General features: G+C 37.2%; 1 protein-coding gene across 6 annotated transcripts in view; it reads right to left on the reverse strand.

The window, feature by feature from the left end:
* WWC3 (WWC family member 3) overlaps window positions 1-26,173 on the reverse strand; it is a 220,977-nt gene that overhangs the window by 89,852 nt on the left and 104,952 nt on the right. For all 6 annotated transcript variants that reach the window (XM_069066930.1, XM_069066929.1, XM_069066932.1 and 3 more), the window contains exons 3-5: window positions 23,400-23,603; window positions 10,297-10,373; window positions 9,482-9,561 (exon numbers count right to left, since the gene is read on the reverse strand). In XM_069066930.1, coding sequence (XP_068923031.1) covers window positions 9,482-9,561; window positions 10,297-10,373; window positions 23,400-23,603 — 361 coding nt within the window. The remainder of the gene's footprint in view (window positions 1-9,481; window positions 9,562-10,296; window positions 10,374-23,399; window positions 23,604-26,173) is intronic.

Genomic DNA, 26,173 nt, shown 5'->3' on the forward strand with positions numbered 1-26,173 from the left:
TACAGAAGCCACAAAGTGACAGAGAGAAGCAAATCTCTGGCTGAAGGCAGCCTGGCAGGCCGACAGGAAGGGTCTATAGCACCAATCTGGGAGCCAAGCACAGTCCCATGTGGGTCCACACCCTGGGCGGGGGGGAGGAGGGTCGGATCAGTGGCACAGACCTGCTGGAGGATACTTCAGGAGAGTGAATCACCAGCAGTTGTAGCAGTCTCCAGACTTCTCAACCCATAAACACCAAAGAGAAAGTAAAAAGTCAGGAGTGAACTCTGTTGGAATTGGGTGAAGGAAGAATGTGGTCTGGCCCCTGCCCCCTGGGCAAGAGGTGGCGGCTATAGCTGCTGCCCCGAGGCTGCCTCTGGAGCTTCTAGCCTGCAGATCATAGGGGGACCAAGTGACCATTTAGAGGGTAATTGCTCTTGCTTTGACCTGCTTGGATCTGGATTGGGGTCTTGGTGGTGGTCCTGGGGTGTGTGACCAGTGTGCCAGAGCTTGGGGTGGCTGTAGAGAGGGCAGCTGCCTCATAGTTCTGACAACTGTGAAAACGCTAGTGATTTCAGACAAAGCTATCTACATTCTGGAAGCAGAGTTCTTCCATGGCAAAGAGCTCAAAAGTCAAATAATTGGTTGGCAAGAATAGCAAACAGAGGAAGCATAATCAGACCATAGAATCCTTTTTTGGGGACAAAAAGGATCAAAACATGGAACCAAAGAAGTCAAAAAAGTCAAAAGTACTGCATCAAAAGCTTCCAAGAAAAATAGGAACTGGTTACAGGCCATGGAGGAGCTCAAGAAAGATTTTGAAAATCAAGTAATAGAAGTAGAGGAAAAATTGGGAAGAGAAATGAGAATGATGCAAGAAAATCATGAAAAGTGAGTCAACAGCCTGCTAAAGGAAACCCAAAAAATACTGAAGAAAATAACACCTTAAAAAATAGACTAACTCAAATAGCAAGAGTGGCCCAAAAAGCCAATGAGGAGAAGAATGCTTTAAAAAGTTGAATTGCCCAGATGGAAAAGGAATTTCAAAAACCCAATGAAAAGAATAATTCCTTCAAAATTAGATTGGAGCAACTGGAAGCTAATGACCTTAAAAGAAATCAAGATACTATATAACAGATCCAAACAAATGAAAAAATAGAAGGCAATGTGAAATATCTCATTGGAAAAACCACTGACCTGGAAAATAGATCCAGGAGAGATAATTTAAAAAAATTTTTTTAAAGCAATTGGGGTTAAGTAACTTGCTCAAGGTTACACAGCCAGGAGTTTCTGGGTGGGTGCTAAGTGTCTGAGCCTGGATTTGATCACAGGTCATCCTGACTCTGGAGCCAGTGCTCTTACTCACTGTGCTACCTGGCAGCCCCGATAATTAAAAAATTTTTGGACTACTTGAAAGCCATGACCAAAAAAAGAGACTAGAAATAATCTTTCAAGAAATTCTCAAGGACAATTGCCCTTATATTCTAGAACCAGATGGCAAAATAGAAATTGAAAGAATTCACTGATCACCTCTTGAAAAAAGATCCCAAAAAAGAAGACTCCTAGGAATATCATAGCCAAATTCCAGAGTTCCCAGGTCAAGGAGAAAATATTACAAGCTATCAGGAAGAAACAACTTGAATATTGTGGAAAGACAATCAGGATAACACAAAATCTAGCAGCTTCTATATTAAGGGATCAGAAGGCTTATAATATGATATTCTGGAGGTCAAAGGAGCTATGATTAAGACCAAGAATCACCTACCCAGCAAAACTGAGTATAAAGCTTCAGGTGAAAATATGGTCATTCAATGAAATAGAGGACTTTCAAGTATTCTTGATGAAAAAAACAGCTGAACAAAAAAATTTATTTTAAAATACAAAAAGCAAAAGAAGCATGAGAAGGTAAACAGGAAAAATAAATCATAAGGAACTTATTGAAGTTGGAGTATTTGCATTCCTACATGGAAAAACAATAATTGTAACTCATGAGACTTATATCAGTATGAGGATAGTTGAAGGGAATATATATGTATATATGTATACATACATATATATGTATTTATAGGAGGGTGTATGTGTATATAAATACATATGTGAATTTGTGTATATGTGTGTACATGTATGCATAGACAGAGGGCACAGAACCAGTTGAATAGGAAGGGATGACATCTAAACAAATAAAATTAAGAGGTGAGAGAGGAATATAATGAGAGAAGGAGAAAGGAAGATATAGAATAGGGTAAATTATCTCCTATAAAAGAGGCAAGAGAAAACTGTTACAATGGAGGGGAAGAGCAGGAAGGAGAAAGAGAATGGGTCAACCTTACTCTCATTGAATTTGGCTTAGGGAGGGAATAACATATACACTCAATTGGGTATCTTACCCTCCAGGAAAGCAGCAGGGAAGGGGATAAGAGGGTGATGATAGAAAGGAGGGTACATTGGGGGAGAGGGTAGTTAGAAGCACACACTTTTAAAAAGGGGCAGAGTCAAAGCAGAAAACAGAATAAGTAGGAGGCGGGATAGGATGGAGGGAAATATAGTTAGTCTTTCACAGTATAACTACTATGTAAACGTTTTGTGTAACTACACATACACAACCTATACTGAATTGCTTATCTTCCCAATGGGGGTGGGTGAGGAGGGAAGAAGGGAAACAATCTGGAAATCAAAGTTTTAAAAACAAATGTAAAAAAATTGGTTTTTACATGCAATTGAAAAATAAGATATACAGTCATTGGGGTATAGAAATCCATCTTGCCCTCCTAGAAAGTTACAGGGGGATGGGGGAGGATAAAAGAGAGAGCAGATTGGGGGAAGGAGTATTCAGTAGGACTCACTATCTTGGGGTGGGGGTAGGGGAAAGAAGGGGAGAAAATTTGCAACTCAAAATCTTGTGGAAATGAATGTTGAAACTAAAAATAAATAAATAAAAGATTTTTTTTAATATGAAAGCTAGGAAAGCTGCTGATTTGCACTGTCAAAGGGAATTCATCTTGGTGAAATCCCAAAACCAATGAAATCACAAGTTTAAGTGCTAAAGCAATAATATGGAGAAGGAGGAGGAAGAGGAGGAGAAGAATAAAAAGGAGGAAGAGGAAAAGAAGGAAAAGGAGGAGGAGGAGGTCTGGTAGTTAACATATATAATAGTTTTTTTTTTAACCCATAGTGAGGTTTAAATAACAGTTAAGACTATAGGTCATACAAACAAAGAAAATGCCCATCAGTTGGGGAATAACGAAACAAACATCAATGTGACGGAAAGTTCTGTGCTATAAGAAATCATGACTATGAAAAATATAGGGAGGCAGGGGAAAAAACAGGAATGAAATAAACAGAACCAGAAAACAATCTGCACAATGAGTGTGACAACAGAAATGCAAAGAACAATGGTAAAAAAAGTAAACAAAACAAAAAACAACCTGAAAGCTATATGATTTATAATAACCAAGCTGGGCCCCAGAGACTGAGAGTGTAAGAATACCCCTTCTTCCCAGACGTGAAAAACTACATAGAAGGCACTACATAAATGGATACACACATACATATAAAAATATATATACATACATATAAATATATGTGTATATACACACACTGTTGGAAATGACTGATGTGTTGAGTAGTTTGAACTTTTTTAATGCCTTTTTTCCTTTTCTTTCTTTTGAAATTCTTTGATATAAGGGTTGACCCTGTGGGTAGGGGAGGGAAGACAGATCTATTCAGAAACAAAGGTGATGTAAAAACCCAAGGTAGCAATTTTTTTTAAAGACTGTGCATCATACAGGCTAGTTATTACACTGGTGCACATAGGTTCTAAGTTTAACTGAGCCATTTCTTTTAAAGAGAAAACTACCCACTTTTAATCTAACTATAAAGGAATATTCACTGGTCCTTGATCGGCTCACTGCTCCCTGATCCTTACCAAACCAACTTTTTTAGGTAGTCAAGGAAAAGCAAAACTCCTTCAAAATATTCCCCTCCTTGCTACCCCCCACCCCAAATAGGCAGGAAAACTAACAAAGAATTTAGACTCTGCTGCAGGCAGAGGCTGCCCTGCCCATTTCAAACAGATTTCTCTGATATCTTCCAACCTAGGTATAACTTGTATTTGCTGGGAGGCACACACCCAAACCAGACACAGTGACAATTGAGAAAGCTCTCTAATGTTCAGCTATCTTCAAAGGCAGGAATGTCCAGCACTGTGTACAGCGACAGTTTGGGCACTGGCCATCGGATCAAAGGAGGGTACAGAAGAACTAAAAGGGTTTACACCACAGCTCTCATTTCCAGTCTCTGCCAATGACTAATGTGTTAAACTAAAGCAGTTCCTTTTCCCCTGGACTTAGAACTCTGTGGCTGGCACGGTCCCCTGAAATCATTTGCTGGTAACTATTTCTCTTGCTTCTCTAAATCTCTGAACTTATTGTCCTTAAATGTTGTTCCTACTTTCTGTTGTTTGTTTTTTAAGAAAGAATTTAACCGATACTTCCTAGGTTTTCTGCATCTAAAACATTTTCTGAAATTGCTTTTAGGAATTGTGCTATTTTTAAGAACTTTTAAAAAATGGATAATCTGCCACTCATCTGAAAGTGTCTACAGCATGGAGGTTTAGAGAACAGTCTTTCTAGAGATCCTATGCTCTGTATCCCCTCTCTATCTGCACAAACTGGCCTCAATGCCTGGAGTGCCCTTTCTCCAAACTTTCACTCCCAGAATCTTAGCTTCCTTTCACAACTCACCTCCCATTTCCATCTCGAATGGGAGCAGACTTTCCTTGTCTCCCTATTTGTCAATGTTAGCTCTTTTTTTTTTTTGTCTCAAATTGTCTCATATCCATGTTGGTATACATGCTGCAGGCCAAAGAATAACAAGTTTCTTGAGGGAAAAGTGTCTATTTTTTCTGTTTTTTTTTTTTTTCCTTTCGTATCCCCACCATGTAAGACAAAAATATGTATAGAACAGGTACTTATGAAGCTGTAGGTGCTGCAGTGAACAGAGTGCTATATCTGAAGTCAGAAAGGCCTAAATTCAAACCTTGCCTTAGGCCAGATACTAGCTATGTAGCAGGACCTGGGCAAGTTATTTAACCTATCTCTGCCTTAGTTTCTTCCTCTGTAATATGGGGATAATAATGGCACCTATCTTACAGAGTTACTGTGAGGATCAAATGAGATAACATATAAAATGCTTTATAAGCCTCAAAGTGTCCATAAACGCTAGCTGTAATGATTAAAGAATGTATATTGAACTGATTTGAATAGAGTTCTTTTTCCCCACTATCACTGGCACCAACACGCAGTCTTTTGCCTGGCATACAGTAAGCACTTACTAAGTGCTTGGTGATTTATTGGCTACCCTTATATGATGTTAAATGACTTCCTAGGGGAAAGTAATCTAGAAGGTTCTAAATGAATTTTTCATTTTTCTTTGGATATTTTGGAGCTCTGTGGTCATAACCACCAATTCCCAAAATTTACACCCACATACCCACCTACACACATATAATACTCAATTACCACAAATTCAAGTTTAAGCTTCCCCAAAACCCCCTAAAGTAGTCTGTAAAAAAAATCATAGTGTATCACCCAGTAGGATTACATTAAAAGGGGCGCATTTAATATCACTTTTATAAAACACACGAATATGTTTCATAGATCTAATAAAATAATTAGCAATTATTAGAGACCATAAAAGAAATGTCAAAAATTAAGACAGGATTAGAAGTCCCCCATCACTAGCCAAAAAAAAAAAAAAAAAAAGGGCAAAAACCAGGGTCATTAGAATGTGAGCTCCTTGAGAGCAGATACTACCTTGGCTTTTGGGTTTGTTGTTTTTTTGTGTTGGTTTTTTTTTTTTTTTTGTATCCCCAGCACTTCGTGTGCTGTGTATAGTGCAGAAAGTATTTGGTAAATTTTGTTGACTGATTTACCTAATTATAGAGCTACCAAGAGAAACAAACTTTATCCACCATATAATTAGGCTCAATAACAGCGGACTCTATTTTCTTTCAAGTAATAAGAAAATAAGTTTTAAAGTCTCTTCTAGCTTTTTCTTTTGATACGAATGTAATTTTTCATAAATTTACTCGCACTCACAGACATATAATAAATGAATAGGTGACATTCATATGACTTGGATACTGAAAGCCCAATATACCCAAGTGAAGAAAGTAATTTCTCTACTCATCTTGGGCTAGCAACAATCCCTTAAAGTGAAATTAATTCTGACTTCATTCATTTCTGCAGTGTACATGTGTGGGAGGAATTCATGAAAAAAAACTACATTTTTATCAAAAGAGCAGACTTTAACCTGCTTTTAAAAAAATTATCCTATCATTACCTGAAAATAAAATTCACTATGCCACCTCTCTAAAAAAAATCTTCTCTTTTTAAAAATATTACAAAATATTCTTTTTTCCCTTCACTTATGCCCAAGAGGAATGAAGGATTCTTGCCAGTAAGGAAATCTGACCAAGATAAACAAGTTGAGGTTAAAATACTAGAACCAGCCAAACTCCTAGTGAGGCACTCTGGAAAAGAATACACTGGATATTCTGGGAAGCCAGGATAGCAGAAAAACTTCTGGAGGGAAATTGAAGGTCCTTTCTTTAAATTACTGTTGGATATGGAATTAGTGCTATCAGGAATAAGGAGGAACGTAAAAGCGGATTCAACAATAAAATATATCAGCTTGCTCATTTTTTGATTTGGTAGGTGGTTCTCTAAGAAGCGAGCCATTGTTCAGTAGTGCCCAGCTCTTTGTGACACCTTTTTGGGGTTTTCTTGGCCAAGATACTGGAGTGCTATTTCCCTCTCCAGCTCATTTTACAGATAAGGAACTGAGGTGAACAGGGTTAAGTGACTTGCCTGGGATCACACAGCTAGTAAGTGTCTGAGGCCAAGTTTAAACTCAGGAAAATGAGTCTTCCTGACTTCAGGATCCTCATTCTATCCACTGTGCAACCTAGCTGCCCATTTCTGAAAAGTACAATTTCTCTTCTCAAAGTTTTGGATAAACACTTCATTACTGTTGTTTTAAAATTTTCAAAATTCTCAAATGAGAAACATATCAGAGGCAAACCTTATCACTAACTCTTCTTAGCAGGGTAGCTCATTCAAAAAAGTGGCACCAGAAACCTGGATATCAGAACACAAAATCATTTAACTACATTAATTCTCTCAGGCTGAGTAACTCAGGAGATGAAAAGATTATTTGCCATGTGCAAAGGACTGAAAGGGTGGAATCACAACCAATATTTCCTCTTCCTCCTTTGTGGTTATGCAACATAGAACATGTGCAACAAAAATTTAATGTTAATGGAGCGTGGGTGAGAAGCCAAGTCCAAATCAAACACTGGTTCTCAAGGCTTCTTGGCCTCCAAAGCAGTTAACAGATGAAAGGTTGGGTCCCTGCAGTTTTGAATGCACTAGACTATACAATCTAGGAGCTAAACTGTCCAGTTTTTGAGCTCTTTGCACATGCCATCTATCACCCAATGGAGTGATGGGAAAAGTGTGTGCATACATCACAGGGAACTGGAATGTACAAATAACCTCTTCATACTAGCAAGATAGTAAGGACAGGAGAGAAAGAGGGGCAGTTATTGACAAATGATAAAAAAAAAAACTTTAGTCCCACTAGATAAGTTTCCATTATTAATCAATAATATTCCCAGATGCTTTTGTATTTTATTTTTCCTATACTTTCTGCTTCAGTATCCTGAGTTCTATCTGTATTCTCCTTCCTTATCTGAGTAAGCATGGAGCTATAGATGCATTCACTACCTGTCCCTTTCCTTAAAGATTTACTTCTGTTCATCAGTGATAGTCTATTTACTTGGTTAGTTAAAAAGCAAATTATGTTTTACATTATGTTTTGAAGGATATAAAGAATATTCAGGATTATATCACTTTTTTAGTCTAGATTAAATGATTAGATTACAATTAGTCAAAAATATGGGCATCATAAGATAATTAACTTTTTTCTTAGATTAAAGCAGAATTAATATGATCGAAATGATAAAAAGACACTGATTTGTTCAGCAAAGTTACTTTATAAAAGTTACTACAGTGAAACTTGAACAACCTACCTTATTCAAAGCCAAAGCTAATGGTTACTGAAACACACACACACACACACATTGTATCAACTATTCAATGGGAAATAATACTGGCTCTGGAGCCCAAAGACTTAGGTAAAATTTCACCTCTACTTAATACCTATGTATGACCTTGGACAAGTCATCTACCCTTCATGGGTCATACTCATCTCTAAAATAACAGCTGGACTAGATGGCTTCTATGGTACCATCCAGCTGTAGAATTCTATTCCTAAAATTGTATAAAGTTGAAAAAGGATTAAGATAGAAGTACTCAGAACTTCTGCTTGTAGCTTCTGGTGCTAATTTCTTGACCTTTCTGGGCCCCCTTCATTTGTAGAATAAAATTAATAAGTAGATAGCAGAAGATAACTAGATTAAAGGAAATAAGCAAGAGACTTTTCTATTCAGCATTTGAATATTTTGAGACTAGACTACTCTCAAGTCACATTAAATTGCATGTATTTGAGAAAAGTAAACTTTTTTGGGGGGAGCAATTTGCTTATTATCACGAAAAAAGACCTGTTATTTCACCTACTATAAAACTGAAAGGTGGTAAATATTTATTTCTTGCCTTACCAAAAGATTTACACAGAAGAATTAGCATTAGTAGGCCCACTTTGCAAAGGTGAATTTTGTCAAGTGCTCAGGTGAAGATAGAGAGTTAACAAAGTGAACATGGATGTTTATGGTTTGTTTTTGTTTTTCACCATGGCCAACATGGGAATTTGCTTTCCTCAACTAAACATGTTTGTAAAAGGTTTTATTTTGTTGTTTGTTTTTATGCTTTTTCAATGGGATGAGGGTAGAAGTAAAGAATTTGGACCTGAAAATAAAATAAAACTGAATCTTCCTTAAAAGCTCAGATGAGAAGCAGTCGTTATAATTATGGAAAAGGAAAACTGAACTCACTCGTACAAAAGTTAACATTAATGACTTTAGGTCAGCATGGGATCACTTGGTCAACCAGTGGAACCATTCACTAAGTTAATGCTTTTAAATAGTGAGAGTTTACTCTTGACTTCTGAGCAGGAGAAATTTTAAATAAAGGGGAAGACTAGATAAACCGTTTCCAAACACAGAAAAACAAAGGTGGTGGGCTCCCACATGTTTTGTTTTTTGTTGGGGGTTTTTTTTCCATTTCAAAGAGCTAAGCAAAAATCAAAAGGTTGTGGTCCAGGTAGGACTGGGAAACAAAGAACATTTTTTTTTTTAATGAAGTACTATGCTGTCTTCAAAACATCACCTGAAAGTATCTAACAGAAAGTATCCACAGAATCAAAGGAATATCTATATCTGTATAGATAGATTTACACACACACATATAAACACTCAAGTGTGCACACATGTACATACATTTACATACTTATACACATATGTATTAAAAACTCTTTTACTCACTCTTGCAGTGTCTCTACTCCTTTTTCTTTATGCTGCAATTCTTGTTTCATCTGCGTCAATTCTCGTTTTAGTCTGGAAAGCTAAAAGCAAAATACCTTTTTGGGGAGGGTTCACACAAGCAAGGCAAAGATTAATATTTCTACTGTCTGAATTCATTTCTTTCAAAAAACGATCAGTTATATACTGGCTAACAATGTAAATGTCTTATGAAAAGTGAAAACTGAAATGTTTCAAGTCATTGATGAAATGACAACCTCACTGACTTAATGACAACAGGCAATACTGGAGCCATGATGCTTTTATCTCTCAAATGATACAATTTCAAAGGGATATAATCCCCCACAGAAACTGAATGACTGCTAATTCTGAAAACATGAACAAGGTTTGAAAAATGGAATTCCCCCTTCCATTACCTAATAAAGAGGATGAATAACATTCATTTTCTATGAGAATTGAACACCTCGAGTTTTTTAAATTAGGTAATCTTGTCCTACTACTTAAGGAAACTGAAGACAAAAACTTACAATTCATTAACTGTCTAAAGTTAAAAGAATGAAAGGAGAACAACTTCCCTAATCATTGTTTCCCAAGGCTATTATGTCATCTTTTATACGGATATAATCTAAGTTTTTAAAAATAAAAGTCAAAATGAATGTTATTCAAACTGATTGAAACAAAAGCTTACATGTAGCCTATAAACCATCATTTAAGGGAAAACTTTTTAAGTGTCAATAGATAGTTGAATGGAAAAATTGTATTGAAGTGAAACATATACATGACAATTTTATTCATGAAAATATGGACGTTTTACTTACTCTATCACGACGGCTTGCAATCTCTGCTTTAATCTGATATGGGTCGTATTTTGTGTTTGTTGAATATCCAGAGAATGCTGAAAAGAAGGAAAACATTTTTGCTTTACAACAAATAGGCTTGTGCTCCATATCAACTCAACCCTCAGATCAGTTACTATATACAAACAGCAAGAAATTTGACATAATTCTAACGCTCATTGAAAATAGACTTGTAAAATTAAAGCTAAAAGCCAAACTTGGCTATTTATATCCATCAATATTAAGAATTTTTAAGAATTGTTTTTAGTAAAAGTGTGACATTACTATTTTTCCTAAGATAGTAATGAAAACAATATCCCATCAATTCTTTTTTATGAAAAATATTTTTGTTCCAGTGCTGTTAGAAAAACAGCTAAGGAAAAAGAAAACAAACGTTCAACAATTGACACTCCATTTTTTAGGTAGTTGCTTCTTTGCTTGTGAACTTCCTAATCTATATCATAATAAAAATCATGAATATAGGTACTTCTTATTTTACACCCTCATCCAAACCATTTCAATGAGTAAAATCTTAATGATTTCATATATTCAACAATCAGCAGCACCATGTAATCAATTTTAAATTTAATTAAGTTTAAATTTTTAAGTTTAACTTTTATGCACAGCTTCTCAACTTGACATTCTCTGTGAAAACTGAGATATATTAATACATGAAAAACTTAAAACTTTCAACTTTTTCAGCAGAAATTTTCAAGCACCTCAACTGTTTCCCCATCTTCTTAAACAGAAAATCCTGAACATGCTGAAACGTTTCTGTCTCTTCCTATATTTTTGTAAAGCACTCTGCTCAGACCTTCACCTGGCTCCATTATATATTACCTTTCATCAGGGATAGTTAGATCCATTCATATCACCTCTTTCAGAACATTAAGTAATTAAGGACAGAGAATGTCATGTTTCATTCATGTAAACCTTCACTGTCTAGCACAGACTAAGTATTTAGTAAATGTCTGCTGAATAGTGAATGCACTGCAGGAAAGCTTATGTTGATACGAAGTGGGGGAAAAAAACCAAGAGAGCAATAGGGGGAAAAAAGAAAATGAGTATCATTGAAACATTTAGAAATACACAAAAGAGGGGTGAAGGAAATTTAGAAAGGATCCCAGTAAATAAAAGCAGTATTGGTACCATCATATCAAATTTAATATACTTTCAAAAGTGTACATAAAACAAGTCCTCATGATTCTTTTTCTTTTTTTTGTACACTGAAATGTTCATGTTTACCAATTTTTAAGTTCACAAAAAAGAAAAAATTAAAAAGCAGAACCAAAAGAAAATGCACACAATAACTACAATGATATAACAGAAAACAATGCCAAAGGGCATTTAAACCCAGATTAATTGCAATGAGGAATCTTATTTCACAGAACATGTGATGCAACACCTTTTTTTTCTCTCAGGAGAGAGGTGGGGGCCAACAGATACAGAATGTTGCTTACAATGGAAGATAAGGTTGCTTTGTCAGTACATTTTGCTTAACTGTTTTTCTTTCCTACAAAGGAGAAGTACAGCAGGATGTAACAGTGATGTTTTGTATCAGTAAGAAATCACAAACAAATAGTAAATGTGCTGTAATGTACTGAGGTCCTTAGGTTCTATTAAGGTATGTAAGGATTATGTACCATGGCTCTTCATCACTGTCATCTTGTCTGCTACTCCCCCTCTGTTCCAGTTGCTCACCACAACTTCTAATCTCCACCTCTCTTCTGCTGTCCCTCACTTACTTCCCTTTTCTCTCTGCTTTTTTCTTGTTTCCTCTTCCTTTTAATTCTTTGGGGATTTCTGGCCTTATCAGCTTTTCCTGTGAGTAACTTGGCATTTACATCTATTGGAAATCAATGACAATCGTGCCAGTGGGCAAACCAACCATGACATTGTCTTACATATAATCAGAGATCTTCTCGGTGATGTTCTTTATTGTGATTGTTGTTACTGTGTTACCTATAATACGGATTATACAATTAACATTTATTTAGCACATTCAAGTTTTACAAAGCACATTATGGACATGATCTCATTTGATTCTCTTAACAACCCTATAACATAAGTCCCACAGCTTTTATTATCCCCATTTTATAAAAAACTAAGGCTCACAGGTTAAGTCATACAACTAGTAAGTATAACATACAGCATTCAAAAACAGAACTCTCCTGAACTCTAAATTCAACATTGTTTCTACTATACCAAATCTTTACTGACAGAGAGAGACTTTCTTTCACTTCCATTTCTAGGTGGAAAACGAACTGTTCCTGGAACGTAGCTGCTTGGTCTTCAATAACTGAGGCTTTACTATACATGGCTTCATTTTCGTGTATGGAGGAAATAAAGCACACAGCCAGAAAACGAGGAATTAAGTGGCAATGGAGTGGTTAAATAGCCTCAATGAGAGGCTAAATTAAAATTAGTAATATTAAATAAAAAATTTATCAAAAATTACTCTTTACTATGCAATTTTTAAAAATTGATCATATGAGCAATTTAGCAAAATAACACCCTCCAGCTCAGCTTGCCAGCATAGTGCAGGAGTAAAATCTAGCCTGGGAGTTAGAAGGACTGGGTTCCAGGCTCATCTCTACCATTACTTAGATGTGTCATCTTGGGCAAATAATTTAATTTCTCTGAGGCTAGGTTATCTCATCTGTAAAATGAAGGAGGCACAGGGGCAGTTAGGTAGCACAGTGGACAGAGTACCAGCCCTGGAGTCAGGAGGGCTTGGGTTCAAATTTGAACTCTGACACTAGCTTTGTGATCCTGGGCAAGCCACTTAATCCCAAATGCCACCAAAAAAGAAGAAGAAGGGGTTATAAAAGATAATCATAATGATCCTTGCAGCTCCGAAACTCTATAATTATCTATTAATAGCTAAATAAATGCTAACTTTCAGTTGAAATTTTCTTAGAGAAACATAATCTCCCAAAGATTCAAATCCTCTCGAAATAGTATTGCACAGCCAGCAACTAGATATGAGACCCTTCATTTCCTGTCTTACTTGAACCTTTAGTACTATCTAGGAATATCTGTAAAAATTTACTATGGTTGAGATGTGACTGAGTGTGTGTGTATGAAATCACAATAAATAATATTCTTTATAATGCTATTTTAATAGCCTGAAAAGTTCAATATTAAGTTACAGCCCTGAAAGTTTTCAGGCACAAGAATGAATCGCCAATATCTGAATGATCAAAATAATATGAAAATCATCAAAACTATAACTAGTATTTTTTTTTCTTTCTGGTACCACAGGCCAATGGTAGTGGTGGCAAAAGAAGGTAAACTTGGATGCAGCTGCCCGATGGGGGGTGGGGGTGGGGGGGAAGGGAGAAGCAGTAGAGGGAAGCGTAGCCTGGAACACTATGGGGTTTCTAAGATGCTGAAGGAGGACAGAGTATTCCGAGGACAGAGCTTTCTGAATTTCTGTCCCTATGTTAAAGCCCCAAAGACCCCACCTCATTCATTCCAGCATATGCTTAACATCCATTTACAAACCCAAATTTGTAGTTAACATTTTGGGTCATTCACATTAAAAGTAGGCAGAAACACTTGGGAAAAGTTATTCATTGCAATGCATAATGCATATTGCAACTGTTCTTTGAAAAAGCTGGAACATGTTCCCCCCTCCCCCACCCCCAGTCAATGCATTACCCCCATTAAATTTCTATAGAAAATATCAGCATAATAATCCAGTTTGGAAGGGTTCAATCTCCTGCTTCTGAGAGATGTTAGCCAAGTAAACCTAATCAAGTCTCTTCACTAATACTATTAGTATTAATACTTTCAGTGTCCTAGGCAACTGATATTGTAACTTAAGGACAAGTAGCTGATCTGCATCAGTGTAAGGAGTTTTCCCATAGACAGTCCCCTCTGCCCAAAAAAGCAAAGATTTGGACCCAAAATAAGGGGAGGGGAGGGAAACAACATATTACAGGTTTTGCTTCTAGTTGTGAAACGTCCATAAAAATAATCCAAACAAGACAGGAAGTTATATGATCTCTGATACAAGATTCCTAAATGAAGTTCAGTTTTTCTTTCTTTCCTTCCTTCTTTTCTTCACTCCTTCCTTTATTCTTCCTCCCTTTCTAAGAAATAAATATCCTTAATTTGCTGTCAAAGCCTAATAAACCATTTCATAGATACTAAATAAGAATACTCCAAGCCCAACATTCTTCAATACCAGGCATTCTTATGATACTGCAAAGTAATAGTTGAGAAATGAGAAGATAAATCTCCCTCCCTGTGGTAGCAGACTTTTGCATATAGTATTACATATGACTGAAATGTTGCTTGGTTTTGCTGAACAACTTTTTTTTCTTTCTTTTTTGTCTTTGTTACAAGGGATGGGGGAGGAGGGATACTTTCAGAAATGAAGATGAAATAAAAATAAGTTAAAAAAAAAGTTGTTGAAAACCCAGAGCCAATACTAATCTTCAATCTTAAACTTTCTCTTCTCTTCGAGATTTAAATAAGCTGCAAATACATATGTTTAAACAGGATGCTAAATCTATTTAAGTAAAACAGTACTTCTTTCAGATCATTTCATGATAAGGAAAAACATGGACCAGAAATTTATCAAAATATATATTATTACACCTTATCTTGAATCATACCCTGCCTCATCTCTATTCATAAAATTCTGATGAATTCAGGCCAGCTATCATCCTCTCTTATTTTATAAATCAGGGAACTAAAGCACAGAAAGGTTAGAGTGACTTGCACTCTATGAAAGAATAAGTACTGTTAAGAAATTGTGACTACAACTGAGATGTACAGTCTATCAGTTCTATACTTTGCTTCCATTGGATTAGGCTTAGCCATCATATGAATTATTTTTGCCATGTTTCCTAATTCTTAGCAGTCTGGCTGCACAGATACAATGAACTCTCTCACACACACAAATATCATAGAGAGAAGTCGGGCATTTGCTTTATTGCCGAAGTCAGGCTTTATTGTGGAAGATTTGGGATTTTATAAGTGATCAAAAGTGATTCATGTCTCCCCCCCTCCAAAAAAAAAAGTATTTTGCTCACTCTGGGAAACTGGTGGTAATAATGGAGAGATGATGCACCTGCAGAGAACACTAACCTTTTTTTCCCTTAAGAATGATTTCTCCCAGAGATTACCATTTATCAGTGGTTGTGTAGCTGCAGGGATGGCTGATTAAGGGAGGTTGTTTAAGTGAACTAGAAAGCAATCTAGTAGAGAGGCTAGCAAGAACAGACAAGTCCCAAACTAATACTAATCATCAAGCCAATGAGAAGATTCCCACAAAGAAGCACCTGTAAAACAATCAAGAACAGTACTGACAGGGAGGGGAAAAAAGGAGGAACTATTAGGAAAGGCACAGTAATTTAAAGCCCTCAAGATCCAATAATCCCATTGATGGGTCAGTTCCCCATGCTTGGTGGGCACATCTCTCAGTTGAGAGATTTTTTTTTAAGGTTAGTACAAGTAATTACCTCCCTATAAGCAAATAAGCCTTACCAGTCCTTGGAATTGACACTTGCCAGATAATTAGCTTCAAAAATGCAGTGATACAACCTTTCAACAGGATCCATGTTCTCCAGCCTGTCCCAACAAGTCCGAGTCAATCAGAACAAAAGGCTGGATAGACTGTCAGTGGCTTTTATCTGAGGTTGGATAGGAGCAAGGGAACTCTTTATTAAATAGAGAACCCGTGGAAGAGTCTTTATGGGATGGGCAGATAGCCTCAGAAAGAATGTTGGCAGGATGGGTGACTGATAATGAAGAGCTTCACAACCACCTACCTCATGCTGGAATTTAGGGTGGGTCTAAAGCACCACTTTCTCACTGAATTGATAAGGAAGATTCTTTCCCAGACACTAGATATCTGACCAACTTGGGCATATCTCTTGGAATTTGGCTGACATAGATAGAATCACAGAAACTTGGATACGGAAGGGATTTTTAAAGTCATCTAAAAAAAGCACTCACTTATTTACTTAACATATACTCACTTATTTATATATTGTCTCTCCAGGCAGAACATAAGCTTTTTTAGGGAGAGAACTGTTGCACTTTGTGGGATTATTGTTGTATCCCCTAGCACAAAACCTAGTGCATAATATGTGCTTAATAGATGTCTTTTGATTGGCTAATTAATTAATCTACTCCAAGCTCCCTCCCAGTGCAAGAATCCCTTCTAGAGCCCACCTGACAGGTGGTCATACAGCCTCTGCTCTAATGCCTCGAATGATGAAAGGTTCTTAAGACAGGATGGAAAAGATAATCTAGGAAGAAAGACAGAAAATTATTATGAGAGTGGAGAAAAATCAACATCAAGAGAGATGCAGAGAGTGTATTTCAAAAGTAGAGAAGAAATTCTGTACCAATGGAGCTATATCACAGTTATGAAACTGTCCCCTTGCTTCCCTTCACCCAGAAGTCCTTTTCCACGTTCCATGGAACACCAAGGAAGATTCAGATTGCAGCTTCTGAAAGGACTATAGACTCATGTGCTTCCCCAATTCTTCCCTCTCCCTCTATCAGACCCTAGTTGATAATTTATACAAGTCTAGCTCAAGAGTAATTCTTATTTATCAATATTGCCCCGGGGACAAATATTCTAATTATCTAAGCCAATAAAGACTGGGCTTCCTGATTCAAGAAGCAGAACTTAATCTAACTTTATGCTTCCAAGAACCAAGTCACCATGTTACCAACACTCGTGACCTTCCTCTTCCTGTCCCTGGGACTCCGTCACTGGCCTCTGATGGGCAAACTTTCACCATTTATTGCCCCGAACCGTGCCACCATTCTTTTTTCTAGACATTTCTAAACCATACTGCAGCTGCTCACTTCCTTGGCCCTCTCCCTCTCCAACTCCAGTTCTCTTTTTGTGTAGTCTTCCCCTAACAGAACAGATGCCCCTTTGAGGGCAGAGATGGTCTGGCTTGCTGGTATTTGTTTCCATCATGCTTAGCACAGTACTTGGTACGCAGGAAGTGCTTAATAATTGCATTCTCATGTATTCACTTACTCTAACTTCTCCTTGATTCTAGCTGTTCATGTGTAGATGGGCAGCTGTCACCATTATAACCTTATCATTTAGGGATTAAGAAGCACAAAGAATACCTTAGGGAACACAACATCCCTCTTAGCTCCAAGACACCAGCCTATAGAAAAAGCATATTGAAATCATGATAATTTATTTACTCCCTCTTTCATTTAGAATCACTTCAGTTAGGAGAGAGTAATCTAGAAGTTATGAGACTTCTATCCATAAGTGGAGCTGGCCTCAGTCAGGGGGACCTGGGTACAAGTCCCACTTCAAAAATGTACTGACTGGTATGTGACCCTGGGTAAGTAACTTACTCTCTATGTGCCCCATGGAAACTCTCTTAAGACTATAAGTTGCAGGGCACTTATAACACTGAATTATATATACTGTATATATGTATACATTTATACAAACAAGTCAAGATCTTGTTTTATCTATAATTATTCACCATGTCAAGGTACCTTACTTCTTCAGTTTCCTGTCTGTAAAACAAATTCTAGGATGCCTGGGGACCCTAATTTGGCCTCCCAATACTTTGCACAGACTATAGTCTCCCATGCCTAGAAGGCTTTTCTTCCTTACCTCTGTCTTTCAGAAACAAAAACTCTCCTCAATGTTTAGTTCAAATGCTATCTTTTAAATGAGAGATTTCCTGAAGTCTCTAGTGGATAGCAAGCTTTCAACAACCCCTTAAATTACTTTTATTTAATGTTTTTGTATTTATTCATTTCGCTAGAGTCGTCCCTCTCACCCCACCCCAGCAGAAGGTAAGCTTCCTGAAGGAAGATGTTTTTTTCCTTTTTTTCTTTGTATCTCCAGTGCCTAGAATTGTGCACAACTCAGACACTGGATAAACATTGTAATGATTTGTATTACTCCGAACACATTAACAGCACTAAGGTCTGGCATTCACAGCTTAAGGATGTACATCTGTTAGATCTCAAAGGACCGTGCCAGCAGGTCTACTATTCTGGATCTTACCATACAGTAGGAAACCCCAATTTAGCCACATCTAGTACAGTTCTCATATTGAAGGTTAAATCGCTCAATCTAAACTCCAGTGACAGACAGCAGCTTGCTAAGAACTTGGACTAGTTCCTAGATTCCTTTCACAGTATCAATAAGGAAACAGTTCAGGGAAAAGGCACATATGTACTGGTACTCCTGCCAATTGTCCCTGGCATTGTTAGCCCTTTAGGATAACAAGACCAAACAGTACAACACAATACCACACACACACACACACACACACACACACACACACACACACACGCACACACACAGAGTCCAGTTCAAAAGGCAACGCATAAAAATGGGAGCTCCTCTCCTAAAAAATCCAGAGACTTTAGGTATCTGGGATGTGACCCAGCTGTAGTGTTGGCAGGGTATTCCATGGAAACACCAGAGTTGGTCTGCTTCCTCTATCAGAAACCACCTGTCATTTCAGAAGCACCATCCTGAATTTTTGTTTGAATAGACAAACAAATTTCTTTGAGGCTCAGAAAGGAATGCATTTATGACATACAACTTTCTACTTGCATTACATTCTCGGTAGCATAAAACCTAGTGGGGCATAAATTAGTTCCCTACAGTTCATCTTTCCCTGGACCCATGAACCAACTTTGTGGCCTCTATGCCTCCCACCTTTCACTGTGGCTATTATGCTCCTTCACCCATACAAAAGGAGCCTAAGTGAATTACTACTGCTTAATTTCAATAATATCTCCCTCAAAACTCCCTGATGGTTTGGTCATCATTATCAGCAGCAGCAGTCCCAAACTCCATCCATTTCAGCCCATTACACCACCAATATTGGAACAAGGTATAGACATTTAGAATGTTCTATGCACATTACTAAATTTAACATTCTACCTTGTATTAAAAATTGTGCTTTGTAAAATGTGAATGATGATACCTTTAGTAGCTATGTGACAGGGCTGTTCTGAGCATCAAATGTGATAACGTTTGAAAAACACTTCGTGAACCTTAAAGTTTAAGATCAGAAGTGAAAAGGCAGCATGGTTTAGTATCTTCAGAATCAGGAAATCTGGGTTGGAAGACTACCTCAGACACTGAATAGTTAGCTGTGCGATCCTGGGCAAAGGATTAATCCTCTCTCAGTCTCAGTTTCCACAGCCTTATTGTCTATAAAGCACCCCTCCAATCCATCACCTCCTCTCATACCACAACCACCCTCACTCAGGCCTTTATCATCTCTCTCCATGACGATCAAAACAGCCTCTTAATTGTTCCTGAATGCCAGTAATGATAGTTTAGTGGGTTGAACTAAAGTGAATGTAGGGGTTTATGGTGATGGTGACCAAGTCTTTGGATGGTGGCTCTCCAGGCAAGATACTTTGAGACCTAATAGGTGTTGTGCTATTTTCATTCTCTCCCCTCTATTAAATATCATCCACAGAGTTGCCAAATTGATATTTCTTTTTTTTTTTTTTGCTTTTTGGAGGGAAATTGGGGTTAAGTGACTTGCCCAAGGTCACACGGCTAAGTTTTGTGTTAAGCGTCTGAGGCTGGATTTGAACTCAGGTCCTCCTGACTTGAGGGCGAGTGCTCTATTCACTGTGCCACCTAGCTGCCCCCCAAATTTATATTCCTAAAGGGAAAGTTAGTCATCTGCTCAAAAAGCATCAGAGGCTCCTCACTGCTTTCAGAGTAAAATCCAAATTACTCTGGCTGATATTCAAGGCTCTTAGCAAGCTGGATCCAATTTTAAGAACAATTTCACATTATACAGACTAGACACCATGACTGGACATGCTCTTTCTTCTCACCTCTACCTTGTGGAATCCCTGGTTTCCTTCCTTTCTATATTCCCTAGCTGTTGGTGCCCCACCTCTAAATCACTGTATATTTACTTTGTTTATATATAGGTTTACTTATCTTTGAACATGTTGACTCCTCCTAATATAATGTAAGATTCTTAAGAATAAGGACTAACTGGGGCAGCTACCGGTAGGTGGTGCAGTGAATAGAGTACCAGCCCTGCAGTCAGAGGGACCTGAGTTCAAATTTGACCTCAGATACTTAACACTTACTAGCTGTGTGACCTTAGGCAAGTCACTTAGCCCCAATTCCCCTGAGTTTCCCTCTTCCAAAAAAACCCAAAACAATTACTAAATGTTTACTGAATGATTAAAATAAGGATAACACTCCTCTAGATACTACTAAAAAATACCAACCTCAGGGATGTTGTGAGAAAAGCAATTTTTGAACCTTAAAGCACTACAGAGATTTGAATTTATCCTACTCTTATAATTTCCTTTAGGGCAAGGGCTATGCATAAATACTCTTTATATCTCCAAGGACCTACCTAGTATATTGAATATAGTATGCATTCAATAAAGTTTTGTTCAACCAATCAATCAATATAGAACCCTCCTGTATTCTTCAGTAATTCCTTAACTTAGCTGTTTTTTGTTCAATTTAATTATTCAATTCAATTAGCATTTATGGAGCACCTTCTATAGGCAAGAAAGACACGGTCATTTTCTTGGCAAGTCTTTCCATTTGTCGCTACAAAAGCATTTTTGGCAAAGTGAACTTGGTAGCATTTGAAAGGACCTGATCAAAATGGACTTTGTCATGCTTAATGAATTAGTCATAGAAGTTTTCAGCAGCATTTTAACTATAAGATCTTGGATGCATAGAAAAGAACAAATTCTAGACTAAGGGCAAGTTTGAAACAGTGGCCCCCTTTGTCTTCCAAGTTCAATGAAGACAAAATAATCAGCTTCCTAAGACGGATACTCAGCTGACCCAGCCAATTTAGCAGATCCAAGATGGTGCCTATTATTAATGTATCCATGAAGAGTAGGAAGATATATGATCTACTTCAGGGGAACAAACCATAATGTTCTAATCATCCTCTATTCTCCCAAGGAAGAATAATGCTTCATGAAATAGGTTGTAGACATCTAATTCCCCTCATAGTAGGAAAACTGGAGCCATGGACTTCACCATAGCGTGAATGGCAAACTCAGTCAAAGCAACAGCAACACAGTAGACCAAATGAAACAAGTAATAGACATTGTAGCATAAAACTAGGTTAAGCTCCCTAAAATTTAAGGTTGTAACTACAGCCAAAGAAGCAATGTGGCACAATGTCTAGATTGCCAAGCTTGGATTCATGAAGATATAGGTTTATACTTCATGCCTGACATTTACTAGCTTTATGACTCTGGGTAAATCACTAAATTTCTGTGCAACTCCCAGGCAATTCCTTAAGATTTTTCCTATTGTATCATAGATGGGTTGCAATCTGCCCTACTGGGAATTCCCCTGATGCCAAAATTACAGATATGGATATAACAGTGTTTTACCTGGCAAATTGGTAGCTAGCATGATGGACATGTTACTCTGTGCCTCTGTTTTCCTGTTTTAGTCAAATAAAACATCCTATTTAAGAGCTCTACAGGTAGGTGGCACAGTAGACAGAACACTAAACCTGGAATCAAGAAGACTTGAGTTCAAATCCTACCTTAGATACTTATTATCTGTGTGACTTCTCTGGGAAAGTCACTTAAAGCACCCAACTCCCAAGGATGTTGTGGAGGTAAAATGAGATAGTATTTTTAAAGCGCTTTTCAAACATAAAGTGCTATATAAATGCTACTATTATTACACGGGCTTATTGGTCATCAGGACAATCCCAATCTTGTTACCTTTGGTAGTATGAAATACTCAGTAGAGTCTTCCAAAGTTGTATATGGTAAAGAGACTACTTATTCTATAGGAGGATTGAGGTTCTGTGAATTTCACTGACCAAGTCCTAAATGTCTTAGTCTCTGAAAGTGGCATAATCAGATTTCTGGTCACCATTACTTGACTATCTGAAAGTGCTAAATAAACAATCAAGCAGACTACTCTTAAGATCTCTGAATAAATCAGAGTACTTTGTTTAACGATCTCTGGGTATACTATGTCTCTGTCAGAGACAGAAGAAGATCCCTACATATTTGGGGTTATTGTACTCTTCTTCAGATGACTCTTAGAAGTCATGTGGCATAGTGCCTAGAGTACTGAACTGGGGGGTGGAAAAGACGCACATTCAAAATCCGACTTCTGATACTGCCATGTGTCCATGGGCAAATCACCGAGTTTCAATTTTCTCATCTGTATCATACCTACCTCAAAGGGTTATTATGAGCTTCTAATGATAAAATATGTGTAAACCGCTTGCAAACTCTAAGGGACTATACAAATTCGATTTGTTGCCATTACTGCCATATTCCCCAAAGAACATTCCAACTCTTATCTGAAGTTTTGAAGAAGAATGCTTTATACAGGATATCCATAAAATCTAGACACACAAGAAATCTCATTAACTGTGCATATTTTCAAGGAATGAAATTTTCAACAATATTTTATTTAATTAGCATAAATTTTAGCCATGACAATTTCATATGGAATAAAAGTTTTATTAGCCATGACAATTTCATATGGAATAAAAGTTTTATTAGCTATTGGGGACTATTTTCCACATTAATGAGATTAATTTAATTAATTAATGAGACTTCCTATGTGTCTCCTATGAAATCTCATTTATGCTAATTAAATAAAATGTTGTTGAAAATTTCATTCATTTCATTTCTTGAAAATGTGCACAGTTAATGAAATTTCCTGTGTGTCCAGACTTTAGGGACACCCTGTACATATGAAGAATCCCATCTTTCTCTCAACCTCCAAGATTAAAGAATTCCCTCCCCCCCCCCCAAAAAAGGGGGAGCAACCGCATAGAATTATATAATCATATAGAAACTTAACTGTGAAGGCCTTACTTTTGAGTACACATGACCCAGCTACTCAATACAGATTGTCATCAACACCAATTATATGGTAGTTTGGGTCTAATGCGTAATGATAGGTGAAAGAGCCACCATTCTGTTGCCTTTCAGGAATGAAATAAACATCCTAGAGATTACCTAGCTCAAGAGGAACCTAAGCTCTTTAGCTTGGAATTCTCTTGGTGATGATTCTTTAGAGATAACCTTTAGGGAAAGGTGTTTCCCTCAGAGGAAACACATAAACTCACAGCTAGCATAGGAGCGGCTGTCATCTTCACACATCTTGTGCAGCTGCTGGTATTCCTCTTGGGCTAGCTCAAAACGCTGCTGCTTAATTTGGTATATCTCTTTTTTGGCATTGAGAGCCTCCTGGGCTACAATAAGATATTCCTTCAACATCCGTTCCTGCTCTCTCCTCCATTGTTCTCTTGGATCCTCAATCTGTGTAAGTTCTGAAAGAGAAAGGACAATTAGTCACAGGACAATAAGAACTTTCTGGATGATAATAAAGATGCAGTTAAGCAGGTACTCACAGGGAAACAAAGTTTTACCATAATACAAAATAATCAGTGTGTTTACAGTCTCCACATAGAGTGGAGGGGGGAAGGCAGGGCATTTGGGGTTAAGTGACTTGCCCAAGGTCACACGGTTAGCCTACATGATTTTTCTATTATGTAACTTCAGCTAAGAATGCCATGGTTGGGGAATAACACCAATTTAAATTCTATATGAAAACATGTTAAGCCCATGCAATCTACAAAAGGCCCATTATGGGGGTGGGAGGTCACATAAATAAATCATTTTAAAAGAGTCTTCTCTATTTCATTCAGTCATTTTTCTCATACATTATCTTCATCATTGATATCTCTTCACTGAGTACCCACAGATGGTGATGACCCCAGAATTTTTGAGAAGACACTCAATGTTATTAATAAGAATTTATATTTTAATTAAGAACTAACCAACCAATACCTACTATAAACTTTTACAAATGGAACTTTTCCTTTCTTTCACAGTCAGATAAACAGACCATAATCTTCTTTTGCAGTTGGATATTATTTGCTAGTTATTAAGATCAGATCACATTCTACCACTCCCTCCACTTCAATGAGAAAAGATTTAAGGAAGGAGTTCAATGTAAGATTTCCATTCTTACTGCCAGAATCCTAGGTCATGCTATATATATTATTTCAGTAGTCTTCCTGACTCCAAGTCCTTCCTGTCCTAATCCATCCTATATTCCACAGCCAGAGTAAACTTCTGAAAGCACCATTCTAATAAGATTTCTCCCCAGTTGAAAAATTTTAATAGCTCCCTATTGCCTAGGATGTAAATTTAAGGTAGTAATTTTATAATCTGTTCATGACATAGTGCTAACTTACCAACCCAGATCTGTTTTTCACTCTTGCTGAACAGGAACATGATTGCTTTTGCCAAAATAGATTGCTCTGATATTCCTTAAATAAGGACTAACTATATTTCTCCAAATTTGTCACTTATTGAACTCATTCCCTCTTCCTGGAATGTCCTTGTCACTGTCCTTACCTCTCAAAATCCTACTCACTCTACTCAAATGCCACCATTTCCAAGATGCCTTCCCTGACAGTATAAAGTAATTGTTACTATTTTCAATGAAATGACTAGCCACAATCACAAAGAACCGATGATGAAGAATACTTCCTAGCTCCTGAGAGGAGATGGAATGAAGGTATAGAATGAACAAAGCCAAAGTAGAAAATTATTTTGCTTAACTTATAGGAGAAAGAGGCCACCAGATATTAGAATTCATGAAAGAATAGGGGAAAGTCAATTACAATTAATGTGCAATTGAAATTTCAAAAATTTCAAATTTCAAAAAATCTGATTTCAAAAGATTCACAGAAAGTATCACAGAGACAAAAATTCTGAAGAAGAAATCAGTCAAAAGGGATAAAAAAATTCTCGAAAATGAAATTATGAAGAAAGAAACAAGTCTAAAAGAAGAAAAGGGAGAAGTTTTACAAAGAGAATAATGTAAATGCTCAGGGGAAGAATCAGAGCCAAGACAGGCTTTTAAAAAACATGTGTCAAAGAGTAGATAATAAAGAGATTGTACACAAATGTATGACATGGTCTCATAAGAAGAGCTCCAGGATTCAGAGGCCTTATAGTAAAATGGACCTTTTTCATCTCATTTTAGGTTGTGATCATCTGTAAGTATGGAATAAGACACACATTGTCAGACATGGTCAGTGTTCTGGTTTGACTTTGGATAACTGCTTAGGAGAGAAGGCAGAACTACTCAGCTCTTATTTTGGTTCTTTTAGTTACTAAGAAGGATTTTTGAACTTAGAAGAATGGGGGAAATACTTAATGAGGAGCATTAATCAAGAGAAGCAAGGATAGCACATATCTTTCCTTATGAGTTCAATTCACTAGGCCCTAATAAACAGCTTTCCAGAGCATCCAAAGACTAACATAGCTAGAGGTCAGGGGATAAAAGATAAAACAAGATTAAAAAATTAGACATTTTCCTCAGTCTCTACTCTCAAAAAAAAAAATCCTCAAACCCCCCCCCCAAAAAAAAAAAAAAAAAACCAAGGAGGAACTGTGTAACAAATGAGGAGCAATTAAAGCTTCCATCATGGGCAAAAAAGAGAAAGGCCCAACAAGACCAAATTCTTATGAATTAATAGGAAACAACAATTCTTAACAGACTCACTTAGCATCTCTCTCCTAACATCATCAACATCCCAAGGAAGGGAAACAAGATCCTAAAAAGGGCTTATGCCTGGGGGGAGCCATGTTGGAACCCCCTACTCAACAGAGATTTTGCCAGTATACTTCACCCCTACTAGCCCTCATCTTGATGCAGAGGGGTAGATATGAATTCTTTCCAGACACATGGGGATAAGAAAGAAGGAAAAATGTCACTTTCTGCCTTGAATAGTTCCCTGCCACGAAGGCTGCAGAGACTCAATCTGGAACACACTTTCCTATCTCCCCCAACTCTGAAAATGTGGCAGATCCTTATTCAGACCAA

The sequence above is a fragment of the Petaurus breviceps genome, unplaced genomic scaffold, assembly GCF_028583685.1.
Source record: "Petaurus breviceps papuanus isolate PSGF00001 unplaced genomic scaffold, PetGlider_PUasm1.0 90731, whole genome shotgun sequence".
Taxonomy (NCBI): Eukaryota; Metazoa; Chordata; class Mammalia; order Diprotodontia; family Petauridae; genus Petaurus; species Petaurus breviceps.